This window comes from Aulonocara stuartgranti, assembly GCF_965226115.1.
Source record: "Aulonocara stuartgranti genome assembly, chromosome: 4".
In the NCBI taxonomy this organism is placed as follows: Eukaryota; Metazoa; Chordata; class Actinopteri; order Cichliformes; family Cichlidae; genus Aulonocara; species Aulonocara stuartgranti.
In genome coordinates, this window is record NC_138942.1 from 33,956,399 (window position 1) to 33,973,946 (window position 17,548).

Here is a 17,548-nt window from a genome sequence, read left to right on the forward strand (position 1 = left end):
CCCTTATTGAAAGAAATCTCCCCCCTCACTCATTTCCTCCTTTATCCTCCACCTATTCACTTAAGATTTTCTACATTTTCCTCCTCCCATTCCTCCCCTTTGTATTCCTGGACTCCTGCTCCACCCATCCTATCCCTCACCACATGCACATATCTCACCTCCGTATATAACCACCCCTCTTGTATACATTTTATACCCAGTATACTTCGACAAAGATGCTGTATACATTTGTATACGCTGTGTGCCTGTCTCCATTGTATGCCATCCATATCTATGTAGCGTTCACTATGTTTTATTGACACTGTAGTCACCATACAATTCTTCCTCTCATCATTATTGCTCATTCTTCTTCTGCAGTTAAAGTTGTACGACTATAATCTCCTATCATGTCCCTCCTCCATGTCCGCCCTTGCTCCGCCACTCAAGCCCCACTCCCAACTCCCATCTTGTGACCCACACTCCACACAGAAGAAAAAGAATGTTTCACTCTGGAGAAATTCATGATGTGAGAAATAAATGGAGGGCGGAGGTGGAGCGTAGGAGAGGGTGGGGTCGAGAAAACAGCTCACCCAATTAATGACAAAGAGAAATGTCTGTAGTATAATTACAAAAGAGGAAAAGTGCACTATTATGACAATGATTATTATTGCCTGTGAAAAATACTGACCAATAAACAACAATGGATATATGTATGTGTGTGTCTGTGATTTGTTTCAAAGCATTCAACTCATTAAAATGCCGAGTAATTATCTTTACTTGAAATTGTATCGAAATCAGTATCATAGTTATTAGTTCCTGTCATTTCCTTCCTTTCCTCAGTTAATGCAACTCAACAGCACAAATCACGTATATCGCAAGACGCCCTTTAATACACTCTGCACTTGATGGTGTTCCTCAGTCCATCATTTTGGTGACAAAATATCAAACATGATGTAAGCTCTTTTTCTCCCAGTAGAGGTTACTGTATTTGGTAACTTGGTGAAACGGGAAATCCAAAAATGGCTTCCCCATGCCTTTCCATGAGGACGTCGAACCACGTAGAGTTCTCCCAGCCAATCTGCAAACTTCAAGCTTCTCACAATGAAGTCATGATAGCTGACTAATCACCAGTGGCCTGGACCATTTCAAACTACAGCCCTACAGTAATAACACTGAAGGTTAGGACTTCATATGTATAACAGTGGCAAATTATTAAAAGTCAAATATCATATGGTTGAAGGGTTGTTCTTCAACCCAAGGGACTCCCGTCAGAAGATAACACATTTATAGAAATTATGAAAACTAATAATGAAATCTGTGTGGGTTTGGTCTGTTGGACCTTGGACCTTATTCTCTTTACCTTCACAAATAGTTAAAAGTGGCCTTGATGTTGACTCAACTACATTATCTCTTTAGTTACATAGCAGCCTAATCAACTCTTTTACGGAATGATGGAGAATGTCGTTGTCCCATTCTGCCCATTTAATGTGAGGGTACGGAGGAAGAAGATGAAAATGTGAAGAGCCCAACTTTATCCCACCAACCCACGATGTCAACACTCCAGGCCTATGTGACATGGACCACTCTGCCAAGAGAAAGTGTGTGGAGTATGCACTTGAGGTGCTTGTGGATAACAATGCAGTGACAAGGATGATAACTAGCCAGCATCACAAGCCAAGAGGCCCACCAAGAAGAAGAAGAAGAAGAAGAAGCCAACGGACAGCCAACTAAACCTGATCAGGAAAACCCAGCCCTGGCTGAGTACCAGTGCTCACCATTTAAACATGATAGCAGGTACCAGGCCAACTTACTGAAACCTTTAAAGCAGCGGTCCCAAACATTTTTTGCGCCATGGACAATATTTTCATGGACCGGGGGTTAGGCACCGCTGCTTTAAAGGACATCCAAACTACCTCTGCCACTGTTGAAGATGAGATGATGAACTTTGTGATGATCCTGATACACATGGGGATTGCTGAGCTGTCCTCCATTCATCACTACTGGGCAATGGGGAGCAGGAGCCCTCATCTCAGGAACGTCATGCCAAGTCTTTGTCTGCGACGTTTCAGGCTGATAAAGGAAGACAACGACAATACTCAGAACACCAGACACTGATCTATTCTTCAAGACTTTTCAGCTTAATGATTACTGCCTTCAGGAGTGAGCCACAGATCTCCAAGCAGTCAGTGGATGAGGTCAAGGTGGTATAGAAATGCAACAAAGACAAATGAGGATTCAAATTGTTTGCCAGTGCCTTTGAGGACTGCCTCATTCACGATGTGGTTCTAAACAAGGGCACTAGAGCCCCACATTTTCCCCCTGATACCTGAACAAAAAGCCACGGGTACCAGCTGCCATCTTGTCTCCATCCTGGCCAGCACTATATCCTCAACCCCCACTGTCTGCAGGCCACCAGCTCTGCAGTGACACCAAGATGAAGAAATAGGTAAGTTACCATGTCAAACAGTAAAAAAAAAAGCAGCATACTGATGCTCTACTGTAACTCCAAGAAGTCCAACAGGTGGATTATACAAATGTTTGCATGCACAGTTGATGTCAGCCTCACAGATGATGCGCTCATCTACATGTGACACTGTAAAGCTGTTGTTGTGGATGCCATGTCACTAAAAATCTTCAGGAATCAGGTGTTCTTGGATTCTAACAACCAGAATCCACTTGTCTTGCTCCTGAAGGAGCTCAGCATTTTCAGGTAACTCCAACTCTTCTGCTCCTTACAATTGTACCACGACCCAACCACCTGTCTATATCATCAGCCAGACCTGCAGCTACTGCAACAGGTAGGGGAACATGTTGAGGTCAAACTTGGTCTGTAGGGTCTGCAAGTTTCACTTGTGCCTCAATACTGAACTCAGCTGTTTAGCACAGAGGACAGGAGGACGTGTAGGTTTGCTGGACTTGAAAGGAGATCATAGACGGCTTCCACAAGGAACCCAACCCAACTGGAGCCTTCCTGAATGATGTTAGACCAGCTAATTCTCCAGCAATAAACTCTCCCACCTTCTGCTCCGGTGTCTGAGCCCCACTTTCCTGCACACCTACTCTTCTTTCACCTGCTCAGACTACATCTTATCTTTGGATAAGATAGGTTAACCATTGCCACGGGCCTTATCAACCTGTATCTTTGAGAAGTAGGCATCAGTCGCTCTGCCAACTAGTATCCTGTCCACCAGCCCTCTCTGCCTCAGTGGTATTTCTCCAACCCTCACTGCATTTTCTTTCCCTTCTGCTGGTCTCTCTGCAGCTGTTTAAATGTTTAGCCATACTGATGCTCATACAATAAATGCAGCCTGCTTCTTGGCCCTGTCGCTTTCTCTTCTGCTACTTTGCCATGCCCCACAGGTCAGCCAAGACAGAATTTTTCTGTCACCAATTAACCTAACGAGCTTTGGACCGTGTTACTTAAAATGTTATTTAATCAATAACACACGCACACACACATATTTTTTTAATCTATTTTCTGTTTTTGGGAACAAAAAATTGGATGTAAATGGAAGCAACCAAATGTTTCGAAAAAACAAAACATAACCATCTACAGCATAGCGTTGCTCTGAGGCAACAAGCCACATTTTCATGCCTTACACTAGCCCTTCAAAAAAAAAAAAACCACTTGTTTTTTTTTCAAATAGTGCTACCAGACACATCTCTTTCCAATAAAATGATGAGTTGAAGGTGGTGTGACTTTCATTTGGGGGGGGGGGGGGGGGAGGACCCCTTTCTGCAAGCTGCACTACACGAGGGACATCTCCATTAGGAGGCAAGATAAAGATCACTATTTTACATGTTTATAGTAAAATAAATGTATATTAAAAAAATACTTGTATGTGCATGAATATGTTAAGAAGCATATTTGATTGTTTGTTCTACTTTTTTTTTTATTTATACAGTAAAACTGTCATGGCAACACTGCGCAGTCAGCCCAATTTTTTTCAGGCAATATAATGCATTTGCATATGTGTGTAGAGATGTGTTTGTGTGCATTTATATGATCATAGTCAATATTTTTTACTTTAAAATCTACTCATAATTACAGGACGTGGATGTAAATGGGAATGTGCACTTTCTGTCCTCAGAAAGTGAGGACAGTGAGCTTTCAGGGAGTGACATTGAAGTAGAGGAGTGGATCCCTGAATGAGGTTTGCGGGACACTTAGGAGCTCAGGGGTCAGGGGTCAGTTGGTAAAGTTCCTGTGTCTGTGTGTGTTAGTGCCCACATAGCAAGCAGGTCTGGTCTGGATCTGGTATCAAGCCAGCTGACAGCAGCCGGCTGACTTCTGGCATGAACAGAGTTTCGGCATGTTACTTTTGCACTGTTTTGCATGTTCTGACACATGTTGTTATTACATGGCTTGATTAAGGTACACATTAGGCTGACATCTGGGGCCAGAGCTGAAACTTTTCTGGGCCAGCACAAGGCCAGCAGTGTGTCTACAACTGGTCCGTGGCAGCACACCACCTACAGATGGCCCACCGCAATGAATGACGGCCCTTTGGTGGCCCAGATCAGGTTTGCCAGAGCTAATCCGCACATGGGCTAGCACAGGAACACCAGTGTGTCTGAAACTGGCCTTGTGCTGGCCCATGTGTGGGCCACCTCTGGCAAACCAGGTCTGGGCGACCAAAGGGCCGTCATTCTTTGCGGTATGTGGGCGGACGATCTGATTTCCTCGTGTCAGCATTGTTCCCACATCATCATAATTAATGTTGTTCCAGGTTCAATATTGCAAGTGACCAATCACCTTCTTGTGACGTCATTCCTTTGCGACTTCGAAATACCCGCCTTCGATTATTTCGAAATACAAGTGAAGAAGCGAAAAACCGCCGCCTGTCCGCCGAATTTGAAGTCAATTTAGGATACTTTCCTTTAATAAACGGTAAGCATTATACATATGTTCCTCACTTGGCTTGCTGTTTGTTTGCTAGCGATAGGCTACTTGACAACAGCATTAGCTAACCAGTGTTCTCTAGACCAGCGTTCCCCAACTTTTTGGGTGTTTCGTGGCCCGGGGGTTGGGTCAGGCAAAATTGCAGTAGCTTCCCTGATCATTTTACAAACATAAGTGAAGAGAATCTGGACTAAAAGGCCTAGACTTATGGTTGTGTGCTGAATCTATGAATCAAACTATCACCTGGAAACATAATTAATTGGTCCATAGCTGTGAAACTGGACATGAGTTCTTGATTCTATGGAGATTAACAGTAATCCAGAAATTTACAAATTTGTCCTGGGACATCGCGTAAATGTTGTCCCTGGGACATCGCGTAAATGTTGTCCCTGGGACATCGCGTAAATGTTGTCCCTGGGACATCATGTAGAAGTTGCCCTGGGACATCGCGTAAATGTTGTCCCTGGGACATCATGTAGAAGTTGCCCTGGGACATCGTGTAGATGTTGTCCCTGGGACATCATGTTAAAGTTGCCAGAGACATACCATATGAAAGTTTAGCTTCTTTTAGCCCCTGTTTGTTTTATATTATTTTATATATATATATATATATATATATATATATATATATATTTTTTTAATATTATATTTAATATTTACATTGTATTGCAAAAAACCCCAAAACAAGTTAAAATGAATTAATGAATATTGACTAATTAAACCTTCGTTATTTTTCCACCAGAAATGGACGACATAATTAGAAGAAGTGTTCTGAATGACGAAAAAAAAAGAACTGGAAAAGACACACAACTTTGTGTGCATGTGTCACAATGCCAGGAGGACCCATTCAGTGTTGTGTTAGAAAAATTGAACTCATTAACCCTTCATGGACATTATAAATGTTTAAATGTTGCCTCAGGTAAAGACAGGAAAAGAGACTATTACAAATTCAACTGCATCAGAGCTGGGGAAAAAAGTCGAAACAGCTACAGAGCAGTGGGCTGTAAGGCCTATGTTTCATTTAAAGTACTCAAATGTTGGAAAGACCACACAGTCATCGTGCAGCGTACATATGATAAGCATGATGGGCATGATCCTTCGGACCCAAAAGACGCACATTTCAACAATATTTCCAGTGATTTGAGGAGGAAGATTGAGGAACTGCTTTCCCTTGGAACTAAGCCAGCCATCGTACTAACCAAATGTCATAAATGGGCCAAAGAACATGGACACAGAGATCTTCACAACAGAGAGCATTTTGTCACACCACGTGACATTGACAGTGTTAGAACCTGCATGATGAGGAAGAAGCACTTTAACTGTGGAGACAGTTAAAGTGTACATACCTTACTTAATGGAAAACATCAAGAACATGTTCTCTTCTATCAACCATACACATCTGACCAAGAACTAATGATTGTTTTGCAGACACCTGTAATGAAATCAAACATGGAGAACTATGCAAAACAGTTAGTATTTGTTGACACCACGCACTGCGTTAACCAGTATTCATTTCCCTTATTCACACTTGTTGTAAGAGATGATCATGGGCATGGAGTCCCTGTGGCCTATGCTATTGTCAGCAACGAAAGTCAGAAAACCCTGGAAACTGTTCTTGGAATAGTTTGTGAGCATTTCCCAACTTCCCCGAGGTAAATAATACATTGACAGCTATTAATTTTGAAATAATTCCTTTTCAAAAAAGTTATAACATGCCAGAATCTAATGCTATAGCTGCAGCATGGGCTGCAAAAAACTTTCCTTTCCAGTTGTTAAAGTTATTCCTATAGGCTGTATGCAGTATTTTATATATCTACTTGTGAGTTGAAATGTTTAATTTGGCATTGAAGTGGTGCTTTGAGATAGCAAAAACATTTTCATACTGTTTAATCTCATTTAGTGTTTTCTTTTTTTCTGTAGAGCATTTATGGTTGACAAAGACTTTGCGGAAATAAATGCTTTGCAGAAGGTTTTTCCAGAGTCAGCTATCCTTCTATGCTGGTACCATGTCTTGCAGGTAAACCACATTGTTTTCTTTTCACGTTGTCTAAGATGCACCTGAAACACATTTTTACAACAGGGTCCTGTTGTTATGATTTGCCTCATTGTGATATTCACCTACTCAGGTTAATGAATATAAAGGGATAAAATGTTGAGTGACTATGTCCATCCATTTAAGACCACAGTGCACTCATCTTCTGGTGGCTGCTTCCCAAAGCTCTTTTTGACATTTAAAAATATGTTTGCCTGGTTGATTTCTGTAATGCACAGGTCCTCTTGTCCAGTGAGTGACAAAGTTATTTTTGGACGTCAGCTTTCTTTTATGCTTTTTGTACAGCTGCTCCTCTGTCTCTCTCTCCAGATTAACTTTTTTTCTCTTACATTCACAGGCTGTTAATCGATGGCTTTCAAAATCAGAGTCCGGGGTCCATGGGCTTTCTAACACCCAAAAGAGAAATGAAATCATTTCTTTCTTTTGTAAGCTGAAAGCTTGCACATCTGTAAGTGTAATTTGTCTATTTCACATTTTGATTTCTTGATTACACTAAGAGCATAATAACTTTCAGTTGCTAAAAAAAGTTACAGAGAGATACAAAATAGATTTTTGAAACAATTTCTAAAACTGGCTTCTTATCTTGCTTATCAAAACAAGTACTTAAGCTGTGCAGAACATCATTGTGTCACCCACTGTGCAGTAGAACTTGTGAGTGGGATTCTTTCACAGACAGATGCTGAAACCAAATATGCTTATAGGTTTAGTGTTCCTTCTTAGCCATTGTAAGGGAAGAAATAATTGCTTCTTAATACAAAAACACGACATATTATTAATAACTTAAAATTCTTAATGTTATTCAATAAAAGGAAAAGGGCTTCAATACATAATATTAAAGATTTCAATAGGTCTGTTAAATGGATTGAAATATATTCTGTTGCATCCAATTCTCTTAGGAGGACGACTTTAAAGCCACATCAGCAGAGTTCTGCCAGACATTTAAGCAATACCCTTTGGTGTGCCAGTATTTTCAGAAGCACTGGGAAGGCATTGGCCACATGTGGTGTGACTACGGCCGTCGGTTCAGTCACGCTCGTTCTGAAACAAACAATGTGATTGAAAGGTATGATTTATTATTTTGACCTCATTCAATTGTATTGCTGAAAAAAAGATATTATGCTTTAATCCAAGAGGCTAAACTGAGTAGGTTCGTCATGTCATTGCCAGAACAGGTTTTAGGCAAATCCTTTAAATTCTAGCAGCGTGAGTAGGTGGATTTGCCTAAATCAGCTAAACCGGCACAGAGCATTCCTTTATAAAAGACGTGTGCAATAGGTATTCCAATTTTTTAAAAAATAATACAGTCTTGATTAAAACTTTAAATTCCTTCAATTACAGTTACTAATCATTTCAAATAACTGTTTTTCAGATTTTTCCACCGCCTGAAATGCCAGTTTTTATCTGGCTACAAGAATAGGCGTCTGGATGATCTGATTGAAGTGCTCCTAGGGAAGGCCGACGACTACTTCTCAGTCATAAAAACCCTGCAAGATGTGGGCCGCATGAAAAACAGGTTTGCTGACACCTTGTCTCAAGTTTCAGACTCTGCTTCAAGACTGATGGAAAGTGGTTGGGCTCTTAAAATTACAGTCCAGAACAGCCATGGAGTTAATGCATATCAAGTCCCATCTGAGTCTAGAGAAGACATGGTGTATGATGTCTGCCCTGTTGAGTCCTACTGCAACTGTACATATGGCTTACGAGGACTTCTTTGCAAGCATCTAGTGTTACTTGCAAAATTAGCAGAGGCTGACAATGACATCTATCCAAACATGGAAACAGACCTTGGCAAGAATTGCAGTGAAAGAAAGGCATTACTTTGTACACTGTGAGGACTTGAAAGTGATAAAAATGCCAAGTTTGTTTGGAAATCTGTGTTTTTTTGCATCGGCTGAAACACTTCAGTGCACTTGTTGTACGTTCTCTCACTATAACACATGTGCTTGCCTGAAGGTGGCTTGTAGCCATTTTAAACAAATGAAAAACTCTCTGAAAAGTCCTCTATCAACTTTGAATGACACTCCTGTAGTTGAAAGCACAGACAAAAAATGCACAGAAGATGCGGTTGGAAAACTAAATGCTGTTTTAGACACAGTTAAACAGTGGGCATTCATTCCAGAGGGTATTACTGCAATGATAGATGAACTGCATACAAATGTCTTAAAAACAAAACAAGTAGGCAAAAGTATATGCCAGTACGAAATAAAGACGACAGATAATGCACGCAAAATTAGGCCATTGTATTCTAGCAAGAAACGTTCGGCCAGCATCGACATTCAAACAGTCTGTGAAAATGAATGTGAACAGTCGATAACCACTGAAAGAGAGACATCCTCTGGAGAAAATGAAAACCTTTTGGAATACAAAACAAAAAAGAGAAGAGTTAAAGCTAAGTATATGCACAAGTAGACTTTTGTGTGACATTTCAAAGGGACTGCATCCATTACTTCTGTTTATTGAAACTAAAGCTGTCTTAACTTTCTGCCAAGGAACAGATGAAAAGAAATTGTTTGCTCTCTCAAGCAGTTGTTATTTATGTGTGTTATTCATTACTTTGGCTTGGTTGCTGTTTTTGATACAAATTCATCTGTGCCCATTGTAATATTTTCATATGTTACTATTTTTATATTGCTATGCATTATAGATAAAGGATTACTTATTACTATTAAAGGTCTGCATTTGTAATTGTTGGTATTATTTATAAAATATGCGCTCTTAAGTTTTTTGCTCCATAAAACGATACCTGTCACTTTTTGGACATAGAGTATCAGCTGTTGAGAATCCTGGCTCATACAAAATAGAAGTAAAAGGTTTCAACATCCAGCCGTTTTATGATTAAATACAAAGTGTAATAACAGAGTTATTGGGGTGTGATTTTGTTAATAGTTAGTCTTAAGTATAAGTTTAATAGTAATGAGTAAGAAAATATAGCCAGAATAATGGAATGAGACTAACACCTGACCTCACACTGAGATTTGGTATGAAGTGGCATGCTTGTGCTAATGCTGACATTGGGGCTCAGAGTTCCTCTGTGTGTATATATTTGTGAACGTTAACTTGGCTAATGTCCAAGGGTTTGACTGCTTTCCTGTTGGATTGTATCACAAAGAACAGGGATAAGAGCACCAGTGGCCGTGCACACCCTCATCTCTCTCCTTCACCCGATCATTAGTGTTGGAAACCGGCATTAGCTCAGAGTAGATTAGACTTCAGTATAGTGCAAGTGATTTGATTTTATGATTATTTGATTCAGTTTTTTCTGTGTTCAAGCTCAATTACTTTAATAAAATATGTTGAATTCAAACAAATAAATAAACAAATAAACTGTGGACATTACCCTTTTAAACCTTTCTGAAACAAGACAGGTAAAAACCAGTGTATAAAAGTTTACATAGGTATAAATAGCTCTAACACTTTACTCCAGCCTGGCGTCCACACATGTGGGCATCACATTTTGGGTTATTTAGACCAAAATACTAAATCTTGATCAACAAGTGCCTGATATACAGTTATGAGGACATTATACTGCAACTGTTCTATCGAAATTTCAAATGAATGTCCTCATATGTGGCTCTCATTTTTCTCAGAAACAAAAATTAGGTAAAAAAAAAAAACAAAACCTGGTAATTCTTTCTTTTTACATTCATCGGGTTCCAATCGGCCCAAATATCAAAGAGAAATTAAAAATGCATGCCATGGAAGATTTCGGGTCTTAGGGGGTTAAAATGACCAGACCCCTCCGGCCTGTTTTCCAGGCCACTAAATTAAACCCAGTCAATTACCAATTGAACAGAATAAAAACCTACGAGGTCCACTAATAGTCCAAAAGTCCAAATCTTTAATAGAAAAGACAGGCAGAACTCAAACAAACAATAATCCAAACGAGGAGCATATATACACACTGGAAAGTAAATAATTATAAGTTATTAAATCAGACTAATTAAATACAGTAAAACTAATAAGGGAAGACGAACACACGGGAAATAAAAATAACAGTGTAAACATACCAAAACTCAAAATAAAACAGGAAAGCTACTACAAACCGAGTGTGACACAATTACATTCATATTGAAACATATGTGATAATTTTCTTTCTTTGTAGCATTTTTAAGATATGTGTTAGAACAGTCATTATGCTGTTTGGATTAGGAACCAATCATTTTTGCCAAATAGTTAACACAAACTTAGAACAACAATGAACAATTTTCAAGATTCTGATTTACAGAACAAACAAAAGTCACAAAAGGTTTCATTATTTAAGAGACAAGATCAAGTTTTTCACACAGGAATGAAATGACAGAATCCAGTGCAGCGGGGCCAAAGGTGTGTGTCAGCAAACTGAAGGTTGAGGAATCAGTCAGCTCATGTTTAAGATTGTGTTGGATTTTGAGAAGAGTCTGTCTGTTATTAGAAAGTAAGATTAACAATGTTACACCAATAACCCAAATACGGGGAAATGACAAATAATACCAAAAAAGATACAACTTTCATATTGTTTTACTAACTTACTTTGTCATATCAGCACTTGAATGGTCGATGCCTTTACAGACCATGTCTGTTGTGACATCGCAGGCCAATCTTCCGGCAAACCCGAGGGCTAGCTCCCCAGCCTCCTCTTCACTCAGAACACTAAACACTGTTACTTTAGTTTTGGCCTTCTTAGGCCTGTCAAGAATCATTGCGGGCAGTTTGGCTTTACGGCCCTAAAAAAGAAAAAGTGCAAACACCAAAAGAGCAGAGAGAGACACACACACGCGCACAAAGTTAAATGCTTTTGTTTACATGGTGTAATTGTGTATATGTTGCAGCAAATGCACAATTTCCAGCCACATTGTCACTTCATTGATACGAGTAACCCGGATTTATTTCAGGTGACATCAAAATCACGAAATGTATACCTACCCCAATCAAACCTCTGAAAACATGAACTGACGTGTTCTCTGCGTTGATTCTGCGCTTGATCTCGTCTTCTGTTATTGTGTAGGTTTTCTTTTTTGAGCTTGGTACAGATAAGCGACCATGCACTCTGTAAACTGTACTAGTTCCTTCTGAATCAGTTTGAAATTCTGCATCTGCATCGATCCTGTCAACATCATCAGCAGCAGCATTATCTGTACTCAGACTTGTGCCGTATACTTCTGTTTCTTTTTCTTTGTCTTCAGTCTGTGTACCTTCATCTCTTTCAGTCTGTGTACCTTCATCTCTGACTGTCAGTCCTCCTATCTCACTGTTACTTGTCGATTTGCTGCAGATGTTCTCTCCCTTAGGAACTTTTCCTTTGTCATTCGCTGCCTGATGCTTTCCCTGATGACATTCTTCACTGGCTATTTCTATTGCTCCTCCTGTATAGCCACCCACTATGCTGCACAACTCCTTTCCCTCTGCTGTGCTGCACTGTGCTGTTACATAAAGAAGAATGATATAAACAGCACTATATCAATTTAATTGTGAAGAGAAATCCCCACAATACGACACAGTTATGTCTAAAATAGTTTTGTGTAAAAACTGGATCTTGAAACGTCCACTTTAATTACACAGTCCTGGTGTGCAAAGGCAAAATTACGAAATTTTTTTCACTTTAAACATTTTTGGACATTGTTTAGTTATATTGTGACTTACTCTCACAGAAGATACAGATGCCACAAACAGACTTTGAACAACGCATGTGCTTGTATGCACCACATTTCTGGCACTGCACCTGTGAATTAAAAAAAAAAGAAGAAGAAGAAATAAACAAACAAAAAGCAAATGAACAAAGTCCATTAAATAAACAATCTATATGGCTAAGGACATGTCATAGTGTACCCGGTCTTTGGCTGCAATCACACACCAGCACTGACTGCACTTCCTAGTTCGATCTGCAAAATATAATTTGTTTAAGTACAAGTTACATTTTCCAATGTTAGAGAAAAAGAAGGCAGCTAATTTTATCTTTACCTATTGAGGAAAATAAGTAGTGGCAAAGTCGGGACCTGAGCTTTGTGATTTCAGTGTTGTACTCCTCCACATGTGTTTTACCGTCAATGAGAGATTGGGCAAACTAATAATTGACGAAGAAGAAAAAAAAAAGAAAGAACAAAAAGAATTAGATTAACAAAGAAATGTTTGTTTGTTTTTAACCCCCCCCCCCCCCCCGAGAAAAAAAAACAAAAACAGAGCAACCAAAGCGAAGCATTACTGCTGAAATGGTTCAATCTACAAAAAAATTTGAGATTTTACCATCCTGCCTCTAAGGCTTTAAAAACTGAATAGGCAAAAATGTAAACATTACTTATATAGGTTAAAGCTATAGTTTTCAGTACCATTATGACATGCACTCCACATGAGTTCCCATTGTGTTGATGTGGGTGGCTCACATGTGACAAGGTCCACTCTCCAGCGCAGCCTCTTGCTGAAGCAAATGAGCTGAGAGATCGCAGTTATTACAAATAAAAAGCATATAGAGAAATCAATAACCACGTTCGGTAATGATTTCAATTAAATTAAATATGTTATGTTAAATATGTTAATTAATTACCTCCAGTTTTTCAACACCGCACTTTTTCTGACCTCCGACTCGCCAAATGAATTCATATAGACTATGGTCCTCTTGGGTATGTCACAAAACTGTTTTGTAAAAAGATGGATATGGTAGGCTTGGGCCTTGAGCTTTCCTAATGAGGGACACTGAAAAGTATCATGCACTAGAGAGAGTGCAAAATCTGTGCAACTTACAAACAAGGTCCAGTGGCTGCCGTTTTCCAGACAGGCTCCAATCAATTTCTCATACATCTGAAAGATGTTTTTCTGGAAATAAAAATAATGTGACAAGTATGTTTTTCTGTCAAGAATGACACTGCAAAACTGCAAAAGCTTGTCAGGTGAGACTTGTAATTAATTCTGCAGATACACAAACATATAGAAAGTGTCATTTTTTGTTTACATTAATTAATTTCTATAGTGTGTACAAAACAAATCAAGACCACAGACTCAACACGCACCACTCAATTTTTGGTGTTCTTTATCAGTTGGCCAAGACAGAAATGTTTTAATCTGTGTGCATTGCTTTTGAACAAGTCTTTACACAGAAAAGGTTTCAGAAAGGTATTTTTCAGGTTCTTCTGACAAGGCTTCAATTTTGGAAAATGCTGTTTGTTTATAGTGGCAACTTATAAACCCTTTGTGATAAGAACATAGTTACCACAGTCCAAGTCATACCTTCAAAAAGTATGCACTTTGTGCTCTTGTGGACCCATCCAAAATTTTTCCAGTGATTTGGCTTGGTATTGGATAAATGTGAGGGAAATTCTATAAAAATAACATAAATACACCTATGTTTTCAAATACATTACAAAAAACGTAAACATGCTATGTCATTATGATCAAACAAGCTTTTCAACATACCTCACACTGCAAATAGATTAGGCCATCTATTACCTTATAAAACAAATAAATAAATACATATAAATAAAAACAGAACTAAGGAATACGATTCATTAAGTAAATTGTACAATAAAGTGTATTTAAAGCAGAATTTAACATTAGTTTTATGACAACATAAAAGGATTTTTATGTCAAGAGGTACCTCATCTGAAATGTTAGTCTGGTCAAACAGGGATTTCAAACTTGAAATACCAATAGAGTTTGGTCCAGCTACTCCCACAAGGTAATCTGTGAGAAAGCATATGCTGTAGTCAACAGATATCATTTTCTTTTTGCATGCTGCAACCATCATCCATTTCAGTCTTCTAGGAGCTTTGTCTGGTTGTAGTTCTTTTTTCTCCTCCTCTCCCCTCATCTATTAATTAAATTGTTTTCTGACCTTCCTAACTGTTTCCGACCTGTCTTCCCAATGTGATGTTTAAGCAATATATGTATGGTCAGAAGGGGGTGAAATTTTCATTGCAGTTGTACGTGTAACATTGCATGTGATAATAAAAGGCTTGATTGGTTGATTATTCAACATGAGTTGACATTTACCTGACATTGTGAAGGAGTCACAGTTTCTGTAAGGGTGTAAGAACATAACATGTGGATTTGTTACACTTCTTTTTCACAAGTTAATAACAATCAATAATTTTCATTCCATTATTTACAAGCTATCACACGATGTCCCAGGGACAACATCTACACGATGTCCCAGGGACAACATTTACACGATGTCCCAGGGACAACATCTACACGATGTCCCTGGGTCAACATTTACACGATGTCCCAGGGACAACAATTACACGATGTCCCAGGGACAACATTTACACGATGTCCCAGGGACAACATTTACGCGATGTCCCAGGGACAACATTTACGCGATGTCCCAGGGACAACATTTACGCGATGTACCAGGACAAATTTGTAAATTTCTGGATTACTGTTAATCTCCATAGAATCAAGAACTCATGTCCAGTTTCACAGCTATGGACCAGTTAATTATGTTTCCAGGTGATAGTTTGAGTCATAGATTCAGCACACAACCATAAGTCTAGGCCTTTTAGTCCAGATTCTCTTCACTTATGTTTGTAAAATGATCAGGGAAGCTACTGCAATTTTGCCTGACCCAACCCCCGGGCCACGAAACACCCAAAAAGTTGGGGAACGCTGGTCTAGAGAACACTGGTTAGCTAATGCTGTTGTCAAGTAGCCTATCGCTAGCAAACAAACAGCAAGCCAAGTGAGGAACATATGTATAATGCTTACCGTTTATTAAAGGAAAGTATCCTAAATTGACTTCAAATTCGGCGGACAGGCGGCGGTTTTTCGCTTCTTCACTTGTATTTCGAAATAATCGAAGGCGGGTATTTCGAAGTCGCAAAGGAATGACGTCACAAGAAGGTGATTGGTCACTTGCAATGTTGAACCTGGAACAACATTAATTATGATGATGTGGGAACAATGCTGACACGAGGAAATCAGATCGTCCGTATGTGGGCCATGTGTAAGCACATTGTGTGGGCCTGATCCGGGCCATACCAATTTTGCTGTGTGTGTGTGCTGTGTGTGTGTGTGTTTGTGTGTGTGTGTGTGTGTGTGTTTGTGTGTGTGTGTGTGTGTGTGTGTGTATTACTTATTGGTGTAGGGACACAAATTTGTTTACACACTCACATTGTGAGGTCTCGCCTACTTTATGGGGACAAATTGCAAGGTAAATCATTCAATTTTACGGTGAAGGCTTGAGTCAGGGTTAGGGTAAGGTTCAGGCAGGGACTTGTGATGGGTAGAGTCAGGATAAGTCTCCAGGAAATGAATGTACTGTATTTCCCGGACTACAGAGCGCACCTGAATATTAGCCGAACAAGCTAAAATCAGGGGAAAATCCTGTTTTGTACATACATTAGCCGCACCTGACTAAAAGCCGCAGGTGTTTCAATGTTGACTCATCATATGTAAGAGAATATGCACAAAGCGAATTGTCAAGAAAGAGATGGCTGTTTGGAGAAATCACTTTTATTAATATTTTGAAAAACAAGTTATGGGTACATATTTGCATAACTTTTTAGGTATATGTACAAGTAGCGGTAATTACAAGTACGAAACATGTACTGTGCTTCATAAATGAGTAACAAATGTAGTACATAACAGTAACCTACAGCACACCAGAAAAATAGATTCGGCCTACCTTTTAGGCTCAGGTGCAGTGACACGGCTTCAACAAGAAGAAAAGTCAGTCCTTCACCACCATCTTTCTCTTCTTCCTGCACTAAAACCACCAAAGTCCTCTCCTCCAGTGTCGGAAACGAACAGGCTCAGGGTGGATTCGTCATCCACTCTCCGCTTCTCTCCTTCGTTGTCACTTTCAAAACCAACCAAAGAAATCCTCGTTGTCAGAGTCAGAGTCAAACACCCTCTGAAGGGCCGTGGCGGTGTCCTCCTCTCCATCATGCAGCAGTCCAGCCCTTCGAAATCCGTTGGTGATCGTGGATGTTTTCACACTTTTCCACGCTGTCAGATTCCACCGGTGGAGTTGAGCATAACTTGCTTTTCGCAAGTTTATCGCCGCTCGTCATCCACGTCTCCCGCTGAACGCGTAGCGCTGCTTTGAAGTTTGTTTTTCGCGCTACTTGTATGGCACTATGTTTCCTGGCGGATGGACATGTGACCAACACACCACTCTTGAACCCCGATCCTTCCGCCAGGCAACGTAGTGCCGTACAACAGCGGAACAAACAAAACAAATCCGCTCACGGACAATCCATAGAAAAGCCGCACCTGACTAAAAGCCGCAGGGTTCAAAGCTTGTGCAAAAAGTAGCGGCTTATAGCCCGACAATTACGGTCAGTTAATGTAATTTCCCAAAAGTGATGGAAACACAACGTGTGTGTGTGGGTGTCTGTTTGTGTGTGTGTGCGTGCGCGTGCATGGGGTTAGGGTCAAATGTTGGACATTTTGGTGTTTTATTGTTCTGTGAAATGTTTACATTGTTTATTTGTTGTGTATTTATTTGTTTATCCTTGTTGTACTAATACAACTTATTATAGAATAACTTGGCATTTTAGTACCCTTGTCGCACAGTGTTGCCTTGAAGCAACAAACCAATATCTGTTTGGGGGGGCTGGGTGTCAAATTTATGATTGATATATTATTAGGGACCCTAAAGCTCCCCCAAAATAGGGAGAAATATTTTTTCCCCCAAAATTAAA

General features: G+C 39.7%; 2 protein-coding genes across 4 annotated transcripts; one reads left to right on the plus strand and one right to left on the minus strand.

Annotated features, from left to right (window-relative positions):
• Positions 1-4,652: 4,652 nt before the first annotated feature.
• Positions 4,653-8,899, plus strand: LOC309705605 (uncharacterized protein; the record flags this gene model as incomplete). Its single annotated transcript, XM_082531517.1, has 7 exons — positions 4,653-4,870; positions 5,625-6,534; positions 6,803-6,899; positions 7,273-7,383; positions 7,832-7,998; positions 8,305-8,621; positions 8,889-8,899. The coding sequence occupies exons 2-7, from the start codon at positions 6,296-6,298 to the stop codon at positions 8,897-8,899; spliced, it is 942 nt and encodes a 313-aa protein (XP_082387643.1). The 5' UTR covers positions 4,653-4,870; positions 5,625-6,295.
• Positions 8,900-10,750: 1,851 nt separating this feature from the next.
• Positions 10,751-16,987, minus strand: LOC309705130 (uncharacterized protein). 3 transcript variants are annotated; one of them, XM_082530742.1, is made up of 13 exons: positions 16,528-16,987; positions 15,609-15,769; positions 14,500-14,920; positions 14,319-14,351; positions 14,133-14,222; positions 13,453-13,721; positions 13,238-13,340; positions 12,873-12,975; positions 12,741-12,793; positions 12,555-12,633; positions 11,838-12,334; positions 11,445-11,638; positions 10,751-11,336 (listed from the first exon to the last, which is right to left on the minus strand). In XM_082530742.1, the coding sequence occupies exons 3-13, from the start codon at positions 14,710-14,712 to the stop codon at positions 11,192-11,194; spliced, it is 1,779 nt and encodes a 592-aa protein (XP_082386868.1). In that variant the 5' UTR covers positions 14,713-14,920; positions 15,609-15,769; positions 16,528-16,987; the 3' UTR covers positions 10,751-11,191. The 3 variants fall into 3 exon arrangements, with proteins under 3 accessions (XP_082386868.1, XP_082386870.1, XP_082386869.1); XM_082530744.1 differs by lacking the exon at positions 16,528-16,987 and having other exon boundaries at positions 14,500-14,585; positions 14,895-14,920; positions 15,609-15,854; XM_082530743.1 differs by lacking the exon at positions 16,528-16,987 and having other exon boundaries at positions 13,453-13,541; positions 13,650-13,721; positions 15,609-15,853.
• Positions 16,988-17,548: the final 561 nt, after the last annotated feature.

Excerpts from the sequence above, each read along its gene's own strand:
- LOC309705130 (XM_082530742.1), bottom strand. The coding sequence starts at position 14,712 with ATGAGGGGAGAGGAGGAGAAAAAAGAACTACAACCAGACAAAGCTCCT. Across the intron at positions 14,352-14,499 it reads AGACTAACATTTCAGATGAG|GTAATAGATGGCCTAATCTA; the intron begins GTACCTCTTGAC and ends TTGTTTTATAAG. Across the intron at positions 13,341-13,452 it reads GCGGTGTTGAAAAACTGGAG|CTCATTTGCTTCAGCAAGAG; the intron begins GTAATTAATTAA and ends GCGATCTCTCAG.